This window comes from Populus alba, chromosome 5, assembly GCF_005239225.2.
Source record: "Populus alba chromosome 5, ASM523922v2, whole genome shotgun sequence".
Lineage (NCBI taxonomy): Eukaryota > Viridiplantae > Streptophyta > Magnoliopsida > Malpighiales > Salicaceae > Populus > Populus alba.
This window is the reverse complement of record NC_133288.1, coordinates 22,061,878-22,079,178: the sequence shown is the minus strand read 5'-3', so window position 1 is coordinate 22,079,178 and position 17,301 is coordinate 22,061,878. Positions and strand designations below refer to the sequence as shown.

General features: G+C 35.7%; 1 protein-coding gene and 1 pseudogene across 1 annotated transcript; both read right to left on the bottom strand.

The window, feature by feature from the left end:
• Nucleotides 1-2,557: 2,557 nt before the first annotated feature.
• Nucleotides 2,558-3,798, bottom strand: LOC118062264 (DEAD-box ATP-dependent RNA helicase 28-like; annotated as a pseudogene).
• A 1,726-nt stretch (nucleotides 3,799-5,524) lies between these two features.
• LOC118062018 (uncharacterized) lies at nucleotides 5,525-6,292 on the bottom strand. The gene is given in 2 exon segments (XM_073409129.1): nucleotides 5,525-5,985; nucleotides 5,988-6,292. Coding segments are annotated over 2 exon segments (306 nt in total). The 5' UTR covers nucleotides 6,154-6,292; the 3' UTR covers nucleotides 5,525-5,845.
• Between the last annotated feature and the right edge of the window lie 11,009 nt (nucleotides 6,293-17,301).

Sequence of the window (17,301 nt, the reverse complement as noted above, 5' to 3'; positions counted from 1 at the left end):
ACCCGGGAAATCCTAGAAGCCAGGGTGTATGAAAGGTGCCAATTTGACATCTCTCATGGCTTATGAAAACATTCTCTTCTTAGGTATTTGGTGCCAAAAATGTACATGGTTTCTCCTACAAAGCCAATACGAAACACCTTTCGATACTACTAAGAGAGCAGTAATACTTGCAAATATTGCTTGAAGTGAATGGAATAGCCAAGAAAGAATTACCTATGCCAAATTAATGTTCAAGATTAAACGCGAATATCCAGGACAAGGGTGGCGGATGTAGACTGTTTATCTCCTGGGTAAAATTAAGCCAGAAAAGTTAAAACCAGTCTTTAGAAAGGATGAAAAGAAAGAACATGGCTCACAATGGCTTTCAAAAGGGATCGGATCATTATCTGTCACCAAATGTAAACTGCATATCCTTTCTCTACCAGCTCTCGCAGTACGACCCCACTCTATGAATGTAACTGCAGAGAAACAGAAGATAGAGGTTATACCACAATGCACTGTGCTCATTCAACAACCCAAAAACAGCATTCAAATGTAGGATGACGAACAAATATTCAGAAAAAGAACAGGCCTGTCATTAATCAAGCAACATCAGAAAATAGTTTCAAGTATTTACTGTAAGGTCAACGGGGGGACATGCACTAAGTTGATAACTGTCTGAACACCAATAATATTCAAGTCCCTAATGAAAAAGGCAAAAAGGTCAAAAGGTACACATTATATCATCCAACCTCCAAATCTATAGCAAATAAAAAGAAGAGGAAAAACAGAGAGGTGAGCAAAAGAGCAGAATGTTTGACATAAAAGGCTGAATTTCTCCCAAGCTCCAACGAAAGAAATATTTTGTAAATTAAATTCAAATTCAATTCTTGAACACCCCAGTAAAAAAAAAAACCTTAAATCAACAAAAATAAGAACTTAGAAAAGGGTCCAAGAAGTGAATATTGATATAATAAAGGCAATATGAAAAGGAATGTTTTAAGTCTCATGTTTCCACTCAACTCGAGCAGCTACATCCGGTTGCAATCAAAAGTCAACTTCCTGTTCCTGAAAAAGTTCCAGAGCCTACAGCATGTAAATCATGAATAAGTCCAGGAGGCAACTGAAAGATCTAAAAATACCAAGCGACTATGCTATCCCCAGAGTTCTAACATTTTGGTTAGCACAAGAGGGAACAATATTCAGTTAGCGTGACTGCAAAAAGACCCAAAACAAGCAAAACACAACTTCTCTCAAATGTATAGCAACTCACATCAAGACGCTGGGCCTGTGTAAGATTTCCATGAAAGCTCAGCAGCCCTTTAAAAACCCGCTAATCCAAACAAAATCTTCAAGTCTATGGTGCAGCTTGCTTGGTTCCATCTACCAAAGGAAGTTGAAATTGATCATTAAATTCATGTAACTGATTAAGTCCTAAATACAGGTCCGGAGGAATCATGCTTGATCTGTGGAAAAGCTAAAATTGTGCCAGTTACAAACAGTTAATCAACTTTTGCCATGGTCGCCGCATGTCAAAGACGCCAGTTAGATAACAGGTGTTTGTTTATTTTCTTTTGCTCTATTGTGGAATTTTTGACAATCTGTTTGTGGTTACAACAATAAAACAAATCGCAAATTGCTGTACGTTCAACATTTCCATATGCGTGTCAGCAAGCAAGACCACACATCTAGATTCATATTACTATGATAAATTATTGGGCATTTAGATAAGCTATTTAAAAAAAAACTCATAACAGAAAACAGAGTTCATGAGAAAATGACAATATAATGTAAAGCAACCTGAAGATGATCGCTTTGGATGTAAAAGTTTGTTTGAGCAGCAATGTCAAAGGAGGGACTGCCTTCCTGGTTGACCTCACGCATCCTGCGTAGTCTAAGCACCCTGTGGATGAAGAACCATACTTGTCTTGGTTAGTTAAATCAAATTAACAGAGGGTATATTCCAAATAAGTTGAAGGCCATTTCCAAAAATAACTTCAGGGTCAAACATACACCCTTGCCAATTACGCATCTGAGATTACAGATGACTAACACATTCTAGTCATATAAAAGAAAAAAGAAAAGTAAAAAAAGCAGGGGTCAGAATTGACTCACTCTCAGTCAAGTGCTGGCTGGTTGCGTTTTGCAGATGATCAGGCAGAGGAGACGCAGTGGTTTTGGGTTAGAGAAAGCTTGTTATTAAGTCTCATCAACTTCTTTCAGTCATGGTAGCTGAAAATAGCATGGTCTGAAAGAGAGCCAACTCCTTTTTGGGACAAAGTCGAACCTGCCAAAAAACAAGAACTGATTATTAAAAGACTAAAAAGCAGCAATTAAGCGTTCAATTTGAAACTACATACAACTTACAACAACAAAATTGATTACTTGTGAAATGCAAAGCAACGTAATGGCTTGCTTTTGTTCTAATCGTGTGCCCAACTCAGTGAACCTAAAGTGAGGATGTATTCCTAAAATTTTCAGTTAGCCACATTTCATGTTGTTCGTAAAATTTCAGTAGCACAGATTTGTTAACTGTAGGAGATATGGATTGCTGTTTAATTCCTGAGCAATCGTTTTACGAGATCAACTGTGACTCTTGACAATTAAGCTTACAAACAAAACTATTAACAATGACAGAAAAGCCATCATAGATCTTATGTGATAAATGACAAAGAGGTCAAAGGTACCAGCTCTTGATTTTCAGCATTAAATCCAAGCTCCAGAAGTCGGTCTGCTTCATCAAGGATTAAAACTGCTAGATCATAGTCGCAAATCAAACTTGAACATAGAATTGCGTAAATGATCTATTTCATGCGCCCTGGGAGTAGCTACAACAATACTGCACCATTGATCTCAAGGCAGCTTCTTGCACCTAAACACAATTACATCACTTCTGACTTGTTTGATGAAAGAAGAACAAGGGAATTCTCCATTTTTGCAAGTATATGATTATCAAATTAATTTGTCACTTTCCAACCGTGTCCAATCAAAAAATAGGTGTTATCAAAAGCAACAAATTAAAAAACACTGGTTTTATTCCACCACAAACCAAATGTGCATGTTTTTACGCAGTTGAGTGAATTGAAAAGATAAATACCTTCGTAGAAAGCCCTCCAACAACCAAGCAACATCTTATATCCGTAAATTTGCGCAATTTCTCAATCATGACTGGTGAACCTGCAACACATTGCGACCAAGTTCAGAATCAAATTTGATCAAATATTTAAAATGAGATACACACTCTTTAATAAAAAAGATTGCGCACAAGCATCACTAACCGCCTAATTCTCTGGTAGGAGTTTAGAATAAGGACTCTTATTGCTAGAATACGTTTTGGACGAAACAGTAATCTCTCCAAAGTAGGTAAGGCGAAAGCTGCTGTCTGTAAAATAAAATCATCCAGAATTAGTCCTCGCATTTCTATTCGATCAACTCATTATTTCACTAAACACAAAATGCACCAATTTTTCAAGTTATTAACAAAAGCTCATACCTTCCCTGAACCAGTAATAGCACTCCCGCAAATATCACGCCCGGTGAGGGCCAACGGTATACAAGCCGCCTACAAACAATCCCTAAAATTCAATAACCTAAAAACTACAATGTAAGTTTATATGTTATAACAGTTAAAAATTGCGGGTGAGATTGGAAACCTGAATTGGAGTAGGCTTAGTATAAACCTATAAGCTCGCAAGCTCGAAAGCAGTGGCCGAGATAGATTAAAGCTCCATAAAACGAATTGGCATGGAAAGAAGTTCCTTCTGACCGGCGCAAAAATACTTCCTTTCCTCTACATAGTGATCCTATCACCGTCGTCATCTTCCCCCTTATACTCTTCCTAGAAAAATTAATATAAATAAATTTACATGAAACTATAAATTCCTAATAAATGCAAAGAAGTTTAGTTAGTTTAGTTAGGTTACTTGTTTGTCAGGTTCGGGAATCCCGAGGAAACTAGCAAAATTCGTCGGCGTGTTCAGTTAAAGGAGTGGAGTTTGTAGCGAGCTCTTGAGATTTTGTCATCGATGGAAGTTGTGCTTCGACGAGGTGTTTCTTCGGCGACGGATTCGGAGTAGGAAGCAAAGTCCCAAGGGCGACTGCTTCTTGCCCGCCGTTTTGATGGTTTCTTCGTCTTCTCCTTTCTCCTTCCGCTTCTTCTTCCTCGTCTTCTATTCTTCTGCTTCTGATAATTCAACTTCTTCGTCGCTAGGAGGCTTCAAATACGAAGCTTTGGAGCCATTTGATGTGACTGTGAAGAGGCAGGAAGTTTGTGGGTGGTTTGCTTTTACAGAAAAGGTTTTGTTGCTGTTTGTTAAGGGTTTTGGAAGGAAGAGGCATTTTCCTGCCTTCTTTAGACGGTTGTCGTTTCTCTCCTCGTTACAGTCAATTGAGGGCCCAATTAAAAGATACTGACTTTGAAATGTTATAACATTGTTATTTTTACTATCGACTATCAAGTGGTCCTTAGGATTTTCTTGGGCTATAGGGACCGGTTTTACTGGGCTTTCTCCAGTGGCCCAAATTTCGGATCTGGTTATTTTTACTATCAAGGATCGCATTTGATTGAAAATTCGTGCTGTGCTATTGATCTTCAATGATATTCCTTTTCCAAATTCTTTAGATGATAACAGCAGGATTTGAAGTTCAAACCCAGATCGTCACCTGTATTTTTTAGGAAAAATTGTTTTCTTTTTTAGAATTAGGGGTAAAAATACTTATTTCTTTTAAGTTTGCTAGCAGTAAAAAAAAAAAGTGTTTATTTACATCTAGTTTAACCTAGCAAGTCCAATTTGTTGACTTCTAGACCTGACCTGGAAACTAATACGAGTTCGGTTTATATTAAACTAGGTTGGAGTTGCGTAATCACCCTAATATATTTTAATCATGACCCGCTAAATTGGTCTTTAGAATATGAATGAGATATTGATTTGATTTTTTTAGAACCTTAAAAAACATTATTTTAGATATAACCTGCTAAACATAATGATTCCAGGTTCTTAAAAACGTTTTTTTCGGCTACCAATTAACAAAGGGCTAATGAAAGACGTTGCATGGTATTGAAAAGCAAATAGAGATGTTAATAAATGCCATTAAAACTAGGTATATAATTCAAGGTGAGAAAATTTAAAACACGTTAAATGTATAATGATTAATAGTCTATTAAGGTGGTGTAGTTTTGGTAGTTTAATTTTATTTTTTAAAAAGTGTTTTTTAATAAAAATTATTAAAATTTGATATTTTTTAGTGTTTATTTTATTTTAAATTGGCCAAATGTGAAAGAAAAAAAAACTAAAAAAAAATCAATTATACTTTTTAAAAACACCAATGTGGACACACACCAAGCTACAATTAACCATTGGAGAGAAAGCAAAAAACTTTCGCCAAAATTGAGATTTGCAAAGAACCCAACCAAGGCCACTGGCCCTGGAAATTCACTCCGAACTTTTTTTTCCAGCTGAACAGTTCCCTTGCTTTTGCAGCTGCCAGTATCAAGTATCGACCTCCAAGCCCAGGCTTTCAGCAAAATGCTTGAAACAGTTACAAGAAAACAAAATGCATGACTTATGAGACATTTTTATTTATACTCAAAAATAAAATACTCGTCACTCTTTTAACTTATCTATGCACATTATTGTATCTCCTCCCTCTCTGGCAAACAAACAAACACCTCGTGAGTCACTCTTTCATGGAAAAAAGGCTCATACTCCACGGCAAGAACCACCAAAAACCAAGAAAGAGACTCTCTGCCTGGCATTTTTAATCCCTTTTCTTTACTCTCATTCTTCTTTTCGTACTTTTGTTGTGGCGCTATCTCTCAAAATCTGTCTTTTTTTTACAGAAAACCCGTATTGCTTGATACTAATTGCTAATGCTGAGGAAGTCTAAACCGGACCTGAGAAGCCGGGGACCGGACAGCCACGCCGTGCCAGCAAATACCACCTTTGCACATCTCATGAACATTGACATGATCCCGTGAAATCGCATACGTGCCTTACCGAGAAATATCCACGCCAGCGTCCCAGTCAATATCAAACCCACTACGATAGTAGACAGAATCAGCACGAATCCACCGCTGAAGCTCCTTCCACAGACCAGCCCGTACACCTTAATTCCAGCTATCACCGCCACGTAGATCGTCGTTAAATTCCCTATCACCGCATCGGATAGCGCCATGACAGAAGTACAATACAATTGCTTTTCTTGTGAATCTATAGAGGAGGGGGAGGGGAGGCGAGGAGTTGAGCTTATCTTGTGGCTGTTGGAGGGTTAAAGTGGGAAGGTATCAGTTTCTTTGACGAGCATCCTCTAAAAGTAGCCAAAGAGATCGTACCACGTCCATTTCTTTGCTTTGAGATAGAGAAACCTTTAACGCATCGCAAGATATTTTAGTATTTTAATAAATTAAATATTTTTTATTATTCTTTTGATAACGACGTCGTGGTGGATGTGGGGATAGCCATGACAGAGACGTTCTGTCTAATTGGTAATTGACCGAGTGAATACGAGCGATGGCCAGTTCCAAGGTGTTAGATTGTTATTTAAGAAGAGAGTACAGGGAATTTTTTTAATGCACCGGTCATGTGAATAATTTGTTATGATCGTGTTTTTTGTTTCGATGGTTTTTAAAGTATTTTTAAAAAATATATTAAAATAAAAAATTTCATATTTTTTATATTAAACATGTTAAAATAAAAATTATATTAATTTGAATTAAAAAATAAAAATTTAGAAAATATGGTACAACAGCACTCTAGTGACTTTATACCTTAAAAAAAAATCACTTGTTTGAACAATTATTCAATAAAAAAATTCATATCTTATTTTCAAACAATTATTCAATAAAAAAACTTGATTGAAGAACAATTTATATAATATATATAAAATATAATTTGTTTAGACAATTATTCAGTCAAAATTTTGATAAAAAAATAAAAATGAGTTGATTGCTAGCTTGACTAGATATGTTTATCAAACCTAACTTGGTTGGTTGAGTCATTAACCTAGAGCCTTAACCAAGTTATTTGTTTCAGTTGTTTTAAAAAATTGATATGGTTTATCTAAGGTGACTCGATGGATTAATTCTCAGCTTAGATAATTTAGTTAAAATCTAATTAATTAATTTAAAAAAAAAAAATTAAGTAAATCAATGTCATTCAATTTTCTTGAAAGAATTGTTCAATACGACATCTTTTCGTTGAAAAGTAAATAAATTCATATTAATATGTTAACTTGCAAGTTGAATTGTCCAGTTCAAATCTAACCCTTAAACTGGGTTATCTAACTATATGATCAGGTGCTCCGAGGATTGATTTGCTATACATATTCAGGATTTTATTAATTTCTTGAATTCAGGTTACGGATGACAAAGTAAAAAATATATTTATGAATTAATTCATGACATGGCAATTGATGTTTCAATCTTTTAATTCTGATGTATATTTAACCTCTAATCCACCAAAAGTCAGGGATGGTGGGCTTAATGCTGATCATTGGCTAAGGTAATCCAAAGTTATCACTCAGAGAAAAAAGAAGGAAAGAAATCAGTGAATGTATAGTGACCCAGCAACCTCCCAAGTTACCAGCTTTTAAATTTCGCTGTCTACCCGTATATAAAAACACTAGCCGGACCACAGGAGAAGTGTCATCATTGCATAGCTTGATGTCTAGGCAATTCTTTCGACGAATTTAAGAGAATTATTTCTTCCTGACAGTGACAATGGCCCTACGTCTTCATCGACGGGATGCGTGGTTTCGGCTTGTATGGAAAGAAGTTTTGGGCAGTGCCTCCACGGGATCCAAATTTAATGACAAAACCCAATCCCTTGCCGTTGGGTGAATTAATTACAGAGAGTCAGGACTAACTTGACAAGTGTAGTTCTTTCTCGTATAGCTGCAAAGAAGACTATAAGGTTGGTTTGTTTGGCTGACTAGTTGGGTGATTAAGGGGGTGAATGGTATTGATATTGAATTTATTTTTAAAAAAAAAATATTTATTTTAATATTTTTTAATCATTTTAATATACTTTCATAAAAAATAATTTTTTAAAAAAATATATTATTTTAAAACATTCACAAACAAAAAAAAATTAAAAAACAATATCTATTGCATTTTCAAACATTCTTTAATATTACAAAAACTATGTTTTATCTGAATGATAGTTTTGAAATTATTTGATTAATCAATAAACAATACATATGTCACGACCCGAATCCCGGATCCATGACCGGCACATAGGCAAGGTTCCCCTCCAAGGTTCCGTACCTATGCGAACCCAAACCTACGTACAAACTTATCCTTCAAAACTCAATCAAAGTTGTTCAACGCAGCAGTAACAACAAAACTAACTTTATAGCATAATTTGATTGTCTTAATACAAGAGTTCATATATATTCATAGTTTTGGAGCACTAACTTGACATAAAAGAAATGTACAAATTACAACAAAAAAACAGGTTCGGAAAGTTCAACAAAAGTAACCTGCTATCAAGTTATAAGTCTGAAAAGAATAAATAATGAGAGGGTGAGTTCAACAACTCAGTGAGTAGATAACGTTCAATATACACACACGAGGTAATACAGCAATGAGAAATATATATATACAAGTATGGCTCTAGGTTCTTATAGAAAGGTTTCTCAAATAGGCCATAACAAGAAGATTGTATGGTAAAGCTCGTCAGAAAATCAAAATGCAATGAGCATGGGGCTCCATACTATGGGATGATCAGTCCACACAGGTTGGTGACTCCCCCGACCAACTAGGGTTCAGATACGATGTGCACAAAGACTAACACTACCCTGTTAGCATGGGTATTCTGACTGATATACCATAGGTTCATAATCGTAATCAAACAAACATATTCATATCTCAAAGCTCAACTCATTACATCAATCAAATGAGGAGCTATCAATTCAGAAGTCAATTCAAAATATATGTTGGTTCATATCAAGAATTCAGATTCAATAATTGATCATGCTTTATCATAACAATGATAATAATCAACATATATATTATCAAGAAGCATGATCCAATTCATATTAACAAATCAAATATTTATAATATTTCCTGTGCATATGGAAAATTATCCACTCACCTGACTCAAAAGCAACAGCACTCAAAAGCAAACACCGAAGAAAATCCTACTGACGTCCCGCTGGTAGAATATTAGGATTATCTGAATACAAAGGAGACATATTCAAGAATGACTCGAAAGAACATATAACCTATTTAATACACCTAACTAAGTGTGTATTCCGTTATCCTATATGTTTTTGAACTAACCGGTCAATTTTCTCAAGAACCTAAAATCTAACGGTTTTCTCGAAATCTAATCCATAATAAAAACAACTAATAAAATTGGTAATAATTCACTAAATAACCCTTAATTATTCATTAAAATAATCTGAAAAAGCTAGTATTATAGCTAGGGACTAATCTGGAATTTTTCCATATTTTTAGGGCCAAATTGTAACTTTTGTCAAATGGAGGACCAAACTGAAATTTGTCATAAATCCATGAATATACTGAAATTATGACCTTAATTAATCCTCAATTCTGTCCAGGATGTATCATTATGCTCCAGGGACCATTCCGGAATTTTACCAAATTTTTAGGGTCAAATTGTAATGTTTGTTAAATTGGAGGACCAAATTGAAAGTGTTAAATTATCTCATCTATACAGTAATTCTACCCATAATTCATATGTTATTCTGTTCAGAATCTCGGAATATGCTCCAGGGACCAATTTGTAATTTTCCAAAGTTCGGGGGACTATACTGTAATTTTTGCAAATTGAGGGACCAAATTGAATTTTTGTCATCTTCAACCTCCATTCCAGAATTTTAACAGGAACCCACTGTTCTCCCCTGATTTCTAACTCAAATTTCACCATTTACACAATTCATAACTCAAAATCATCACAATCTTCCATAATCAACTAAATCATCAATTAAACACAACAATCAACTCCTAACATTCAATTTAATTCATCAATTTAAACCAAAACACAAATTCTCAAAACCCCAACATTCATCAAAACTGAAATTAAATCTTAATTAACATATTATACACATTAAACAACCTAAATCTTACATTTTTAACTTATTTCCTCAACTCCTTTTCTTTTTCCCTTATTTTCCCCTCTTTTCTCTTCTTCTTCTTCCTCCCTTCTCTCCTGCCGATTTTCTCTCAAAATTTTCAGATCTCTCTCTTTTTTTTTCTATTTATATATCAATTATTTATCCAATTACAACTATACCCCTCATTTAAATATACTTACTCTTTAAGCCTCCAAGGGCTTTGTTGTAATTTCCTATCTTATTAATTTCAAAACATTACAACATATTTATACATGTCTTACTGAAAACTCTGTTTTGATATCCTAGTTACAATAAAACTATAATTTATATATCCTCTTAAACTACAACACCCATTAATACTTGATATTTTCTATTTGTCTCCACGATTCAAAGCATTTGTTGTAAGACTTGACTTGGAATGAGTGGGTAAATTATGCAACTCGTTAATTATGGACTCGATTCTTGTCAGGTTATGTATTAAATTATATTGGAAGTTGATCAAACTGACTCGACTAATCCAATTAACTTGGTTTATCTATACATGTCATGATTTGACTTTTTTTAAGATACAAAATAACATTGTTTTATTTGCAAGAAAAATATTAAAACTATATAGTTTATATAATTTTGAATTGATAAGACTAACCCGAGTTCATCTACTCAACACAAGACCCGCGCCTCGTATTGGTTATAGAGCATGCTAAAATTTATGACCATGATTCAAAAAATCTTGCCATGTTTCACTTGCTGTCCTAAAAGTCCATGAAGGCATACAATTATGATATTCACATGCCTGTATCTCGTCCGAATCATTGAATTGAGGTTATTAAACTGTCTAAAAAACCACTCGGGTCTCCTGCTTATTTTATTCTAGGAATCCAGTTTGGTACTTCAAAAAAAAAAAACATATAAAAATACACCGCCTCCGGTTCTCTTTTGTCTGGCTAAAAAGAAGGTCCACACTCCACACACAAGAATAGTTGGAACCACACCTACCATAAACATTCCATGTTTACTTCTGGTTAAATGACTAGATTGGACCTGGTTATTTTTTCTAACTTTTAAAATAATAATTTAAAAAACGACCATGTCTTCAGAGAAGTGAGATAAATTTAATACCTGAATTAAAATTTGATTAATTGATAATAAAATAAAAAATTAATGACAATAACAACAAAAATAAATTAAAAAATATTGGTCCAGACAAAGTTGTGTTGACACTCAAAATCCATGATTTGAACATAAGATATGTCCAAATTACATGATATATATTGCATGTTTTATATAATGAGACTGAGATGATTGAATAAAAAAGAATTAACAATAAATAAAAATAAAACAATAAAAAAAATTAAGAAACAAATGTAAATTAAGATACATAACTTGCAATTCAACCCTTTCTTCTAAAACAACATGTAATTGAGTGTTAATTTGAGTTTAAAATAGTTAAATTGTATAAAATAAAAGTTCAAGAAACCAAATTAATTTTTTTTAAAAAAATCACTACTAAAATACACACAGTAATATGTGAGATCAGTGTTTTGTGCTACAGCAAAAGCATTACCCTATCTAGTTTAATTAGGTGAACGCCACGTGTTATTGTGTAACTGGATATAAGATTTTAACTGGATGTTTTAGGCGTAAATGACTCTAATAGGAGACATGGTTGATTTCAACTGAAGGGGTTTTGTTTCACTGACTTGCAAAGCAACGAAACAGTGCTTGATTTTTTGGTCTTGTGGAGAGGTATGCCGCCTCCTGTGTGTCGCCGCTGGTATTCCGATGCATGAAAATATTGATGCATGGCTTTTATTGCCGTTTGTACCTTCAACACCGCGTCCCATCCCACATCAAGATGAATGATTGGAGGCTGCCCATCATGCGTCATCTGCGTGTTTCATGGTGGGGTTGATAAATTGTCATTAGTTGGGCAGTTTCCCTGTTTTAAGCTTCTTCTGTTACGTTGAATAATTCCTCCTTGTCTTGAGGAACAAGATTGTTTTTCCGTTACAGTAGCACGATTATAGGACTTTAAATCGTGGGCAATTATCCTTTTTTTCTTCCAGTGTAAGGCTATTTAATGGCCACATCAGTTGCTTAATAAATTAATCAATTCTTCCATCTCTCGCATAATCAAGCCTGTCAAAGCTCTTTGTTTTATTTATTTCACAATTGGTATCAGAGCCTCCTCACGAGGTTTGATCAAATTTTTCTTTTCAGGTATTAAAGTAAAGAGTCAGAGACATGGCATCCGAAAATAGTTTCGTGCAACCTGCCATTCCAAGGTTTGATGGTCACTATGACCATTGGAGTATGCTGATGGAGAATTTTTTGCGTTCCAAAGAATATTGGAACTTGATAGAAATAGGAATCACTGCTGCAGTAGAGGGATCAAGTCTCAGTGAGATACAACAGAAGACGTATGACGATCAAAAGCTGAAAGATCTCAAGGCCAAGAACTATTTGTTCCAAGCCATTGATCGATCGATATTGGAAACAATCTTGAAGAAAGATACAGCTAAAGAAATATGGGATTCATTGAAGCAAAAATATCAAGGGACAGCACGTGTCAAGCGCGCTCAATTGCAAGCTCTTCGTAAAGAGTTTGAAGTGTTGCATATGAAGAATGCAGAATCTGTTAATGATTATTTTGGCAGAACACTCACCATTGCAAACAAAATGCGCATCCATGGAGAACAAATGGATGATGTGGTTATCATTGAAAAGATTTTGAGGTCTATGACTTCAAAATATGATTATGTTGTTTGCTCGATTGAGGAATCAAATGATCTGGACACAATGTCTATAGACGAGCTTCAAAGCAGCCTCTTGGTGCATGAACAACGGATCAGCAGACATGTGAACGATGAACAAGCACTTCAGATCACTCATGGATTCCAGCAAGGAGGAAGAGGTGGCGGTAGAGGCACTTATCAAGGACGAGGAAGAGGAAGGGGTAGGTTTGGATTCAATAAATCCATCCTAGAGTGTTATTATTGTCATGCATTGGGGCATTTTCAATGGGAATGTCCTAAACGAGACAAGGAACAGAGGGTGAATTATGCTGAAACAAAGGATGAGATGTTGCTAATGGCGTTTGTAGATTCCAACGAGTCTGACATGGAGCACATTTGGTTTCTTGATTCTGGGTGCAGTAATCACATGTGTGGGAAACAGAACATGTTTTTTGATCTTGACAAAAGCTTTCGAGAAACCGTGAAGCTTGGCAATGACTCCAGTCTTACTGTACAAGGAAAAGGAAACATTCGAATGGAAGTAAATGGGTGTGTGCATGTCATCACAGAAGTTTTCTACGTGCCAGACCTAAAGAATAATCTATTGAGTATTGGCCAATTGCAAGAGAAGGGGCTGACAGTTCTCATTCAACGTGGAATTTGCAAAATATTTCACAAAGAGAAAGGTTTGATCATGGAAACAGAAATGACACACAACAGAATGTTCACTGTGCATGCTCGTTATCCACCTAAGGAATCAAAATGTTTCTCCACACTGATCGCAGATCAAGCAGACCTTTGGCACTGTCGGTATGGACATCTCAGCTGGAATGGGCTCAAAGTACTACAACAAAAGAAAATGGTGAAAGGATTACCTCTGTTTAAAGCCTCCCAAAAGATTTGTGAGGATTGCCTGGTGGGAAGACAACATCGTGATCCATTTCCTAGAGCAAGCATGTGGAGAGCCAACAACATTCTACAGTTGGTACATGCTGACATATGTGGACCAATTAATCCAGTTTCAAATGGCAATAAAAGGTATCTTATTACATTCATCGATGATTACAGCAGGAAAACTTGGGTGTTCTTCTTGATGGCGAAATCAGAAGCCTATTCCACATTCAAATCTTTTAAAGCCAGAGTTGAGAAGGAAACAGGTTCTTACATACGAAGTCTTAGAACAGACCGTGGAGGAGAATTTACATCACAAGATTTCACTGACTTCTGCAATGAGCATGGCATTCAAAGGCAGCTGACGACCGCTTATTCACCTCAGCAGAACGGTGTAGCAGAAAGGAAGAACCGCACCATTATGAATATGGTGCGCAGCATGTTGACAGCAAAGCAAATTCCCAAGACATTCTGGCCTGAAGCAGTGAACTGGACGGTGCATATTCTAAATCGATGTCCAACTCTAGCTGTGAAGAACAAAACACCAGCAGAAATGTGGAATGGGCACAAGCCATCAGTTGACTACTTTCGAGTTTTTGGTTGCATTTCTCACGTGCATGTACCTGACAGCAAACGAATAAAGCTTGATGCCAGAAGTGTAAAATGCATTTTACTGGGGGTAAGTGATGAATCTAAGGCTTATAAATTGTTTGATCCAATCTCAAATAAAATCATTATAAGCCGAGATGTAGTATTTGAAGAAGATAAGCAATGGACCTGGGATGATGATCACAAACAGGCCATATACACTGAGCTTGAGTGGGACAACGACACAGAAGGAGCTGTTGAAACAGAAGGAGCAGTTGAAAATGCGGGAGGTGACTCTGAAGAATCTATCAGAGAAGAAACTGGAGACAGTGAACCCGATGGAGGTAATATTGAAACAGATGGAGGAAATATTGAAGCTGACGGAGATAACATTAATATCTCACATGAAGAACAGGCATCATCTCCTGCGACACGAACACGAAGACCACCAGTGTGGATAAGCGACTATGAAACCGGACAAGGGCTCTCAGATGAAGAAACTGTCAACCTGACACAGTTAGCTTTGTTCACTGATGGAGATCCTATTACATTTGCTGAAGCTGTGAAGTCTGAGAAATGGAGAAAAGCCATGGATCAAGAGATGCAAGCTATAGAAAAGAATGACACATGGGATTTAACAGTGCTGCCATCGGGAGGAAAAACTATAGGAGTAAAATGGGTGTTCAAAACAAAATTCAATGAACATGGAGAAGTGGACAAGCACAAGGCTCGGCTGGTTGCTAAGGGGTACTGTCAACAACATGGAATTGATTACGCTGAGGTCTTCGCACCAGTAGCTCGCCTGGACACTATACGCATTGTTATATCCATTGCTGCACAGAAATCTTGGGTAATCTACCAGCTTGATGTCAAGTCGGCTTTCCTGCATGGAGAAATTACTGAAGAAGTCTTCGTTGAGCAGCCACCAGGATATGAACAGAAGGGGCATGAAGCTAAGGTTTATCGACTGAAGAAGGCATTATATGGCCTTAAACAGGCTCCTCGCGCCTGGTATAGTCGCATTGAAACATATTTCAGCAATGAAGGCTTCATCAAATGTCCTTATGAGCATACATTATTTATTAAGACTGCAGGTGGAGGTAAAATTCTGATTCTGTGTCTTTACGTTGACGATCTTATCTTTACTGGCAATGATAATGCCATGTTCGAAGAATTTAAACAGTCCATGAAAACTGAGTTTGACATGACTGATCTTGGGCAAATGAAGTACTTCCTTGGCATTGAAGTATTACAAAAGGCAGATGGTATCTTCATTACTCAACGAAAGTATGCTCAAGAGATTTTGGAAAGGTTTAACATGGCTTAGTGTAACTCAGTACATAACCCCGTGGTTCCTGGTTTTAAACTCACGAAAGATGAAGAGGGAGTAGCAGCTGATAGCACCGTTTACAAACAAATGGTGGGAAGCCTAATGTATTTGACTGCAACACGTCCTGACTTAATGTTTAGTGTCAGTTTGATCAGCAGGTATATGGAGCGTCCTACTGATTCTCACTTCCAGGCAGCTAAAAGGATTTTGAGGTATATAAAGGGCACAATTGTTTTCGGGATATTCTACAAGAAGGGAGGCAGAGCAGAACTTGTAGGATATTCGGATAGTGACTATGCTGGCGATCAAAATGACAGGAAAAGCACGTCAGGATATGCTTTTCTCATGAATTCAGGAGCTGTTTCTTGGTCTTCAAAGAAGCAACCGGTGGTTACTCTCTCTACCACTGAAGCTGAATTTGTTGCTGCAGCATCAAGCGCATGCCAGGTCGTGTGGTTGAGAAGAATTCTGACAGTCCTAAATCAAGAGCAGAGTAATCCAACTGTGGTGTTTTGTGATAATATTTCAGCAATTAAACTTTCAAAGAATCTTGTGATGCATGGTCGTAGTAAACACATAGATGTAAGATTCCATTTTCTCCGTGATCTTGTTAAAGATGGGATTCTGGAGCTAATTCACTGTTCTACACAGCAACAAGTTGCAGATATCCTAACCAAACCGTTGAAGCTTGATACCTTTCTGAAAATGCGAAATCTGCTGGGAGTGCATGAATATCCAGGTATAAACTGAATGATAATGGCATTCAGTTTAAGGGAGGATGATAAATTGTCATTAGTTGGGCAGTTTCCCTGTTTTAAGCTTCTTCTGTTACGTTGAATAATTCCTCCTTGTCTTGAGGAACAAGATTGTTTTTCCGTTACAGTAGCACGATTATAGGACTTTAAATCGTGGGCAGTTATCCTTTTTTTCTTCCAGTGTAAGGCTATTTAATGGCCACATCAGTTGCTTAATAAATTAATCAATTCTTCCATCTCTCGCATAATCAAGCCTGTCAAAGCTCTTTGTTTTATTTATTTCACAGGGGTCTGGACTTTAGAATACATGGAAGCATCTATTCTAAAAAAAAAAAAATAGAATTTGAAGTGTCCGTTTAGTGTTGGGTTTGAATTTTTTTTTTTAATATTTTTTTATTTTAATATACTAATATTAAAAATAAATCATAAATAAAAATAAAATATTTTTTTAATGTATTTTTAAGTAAAAAAAATCTTTTAAATAATATTTATTATACTTTTGACACCCCAAAATCATTTCCGTTATTTACTCAAGCATAGTTGTAAAAAGTTCAACCGTCCTTACAGTTTGATTAAAAAAACTTGAGATCCATGTCCCAATCCGAGTAGAGTAGTCATGTGAGATTTTTATCCAGTTGAATTATCAATGATACGGGGATATGACCAACTTGTTCTGATCGACTATAAGCATAAAAAAATTTCCTTTGAATATTTAATAATTTGATGTATTTATTAAACCAAATTCCACCGCTGGAAAATGAAGAAACTCGTGTTTTTCTATTTATGGATCGTGATTATAGTTATTTAGATATTCGAGGTTTTAAATTTAATTTTTTGTATCTTATATATTCGAACATTAAAACTTTTAAATTATTATTTTTATTTTAGAATAATTAAAAATTATATTAAAATTAAGGTTAGAAGTTAAACATGTTTAGATTCAACA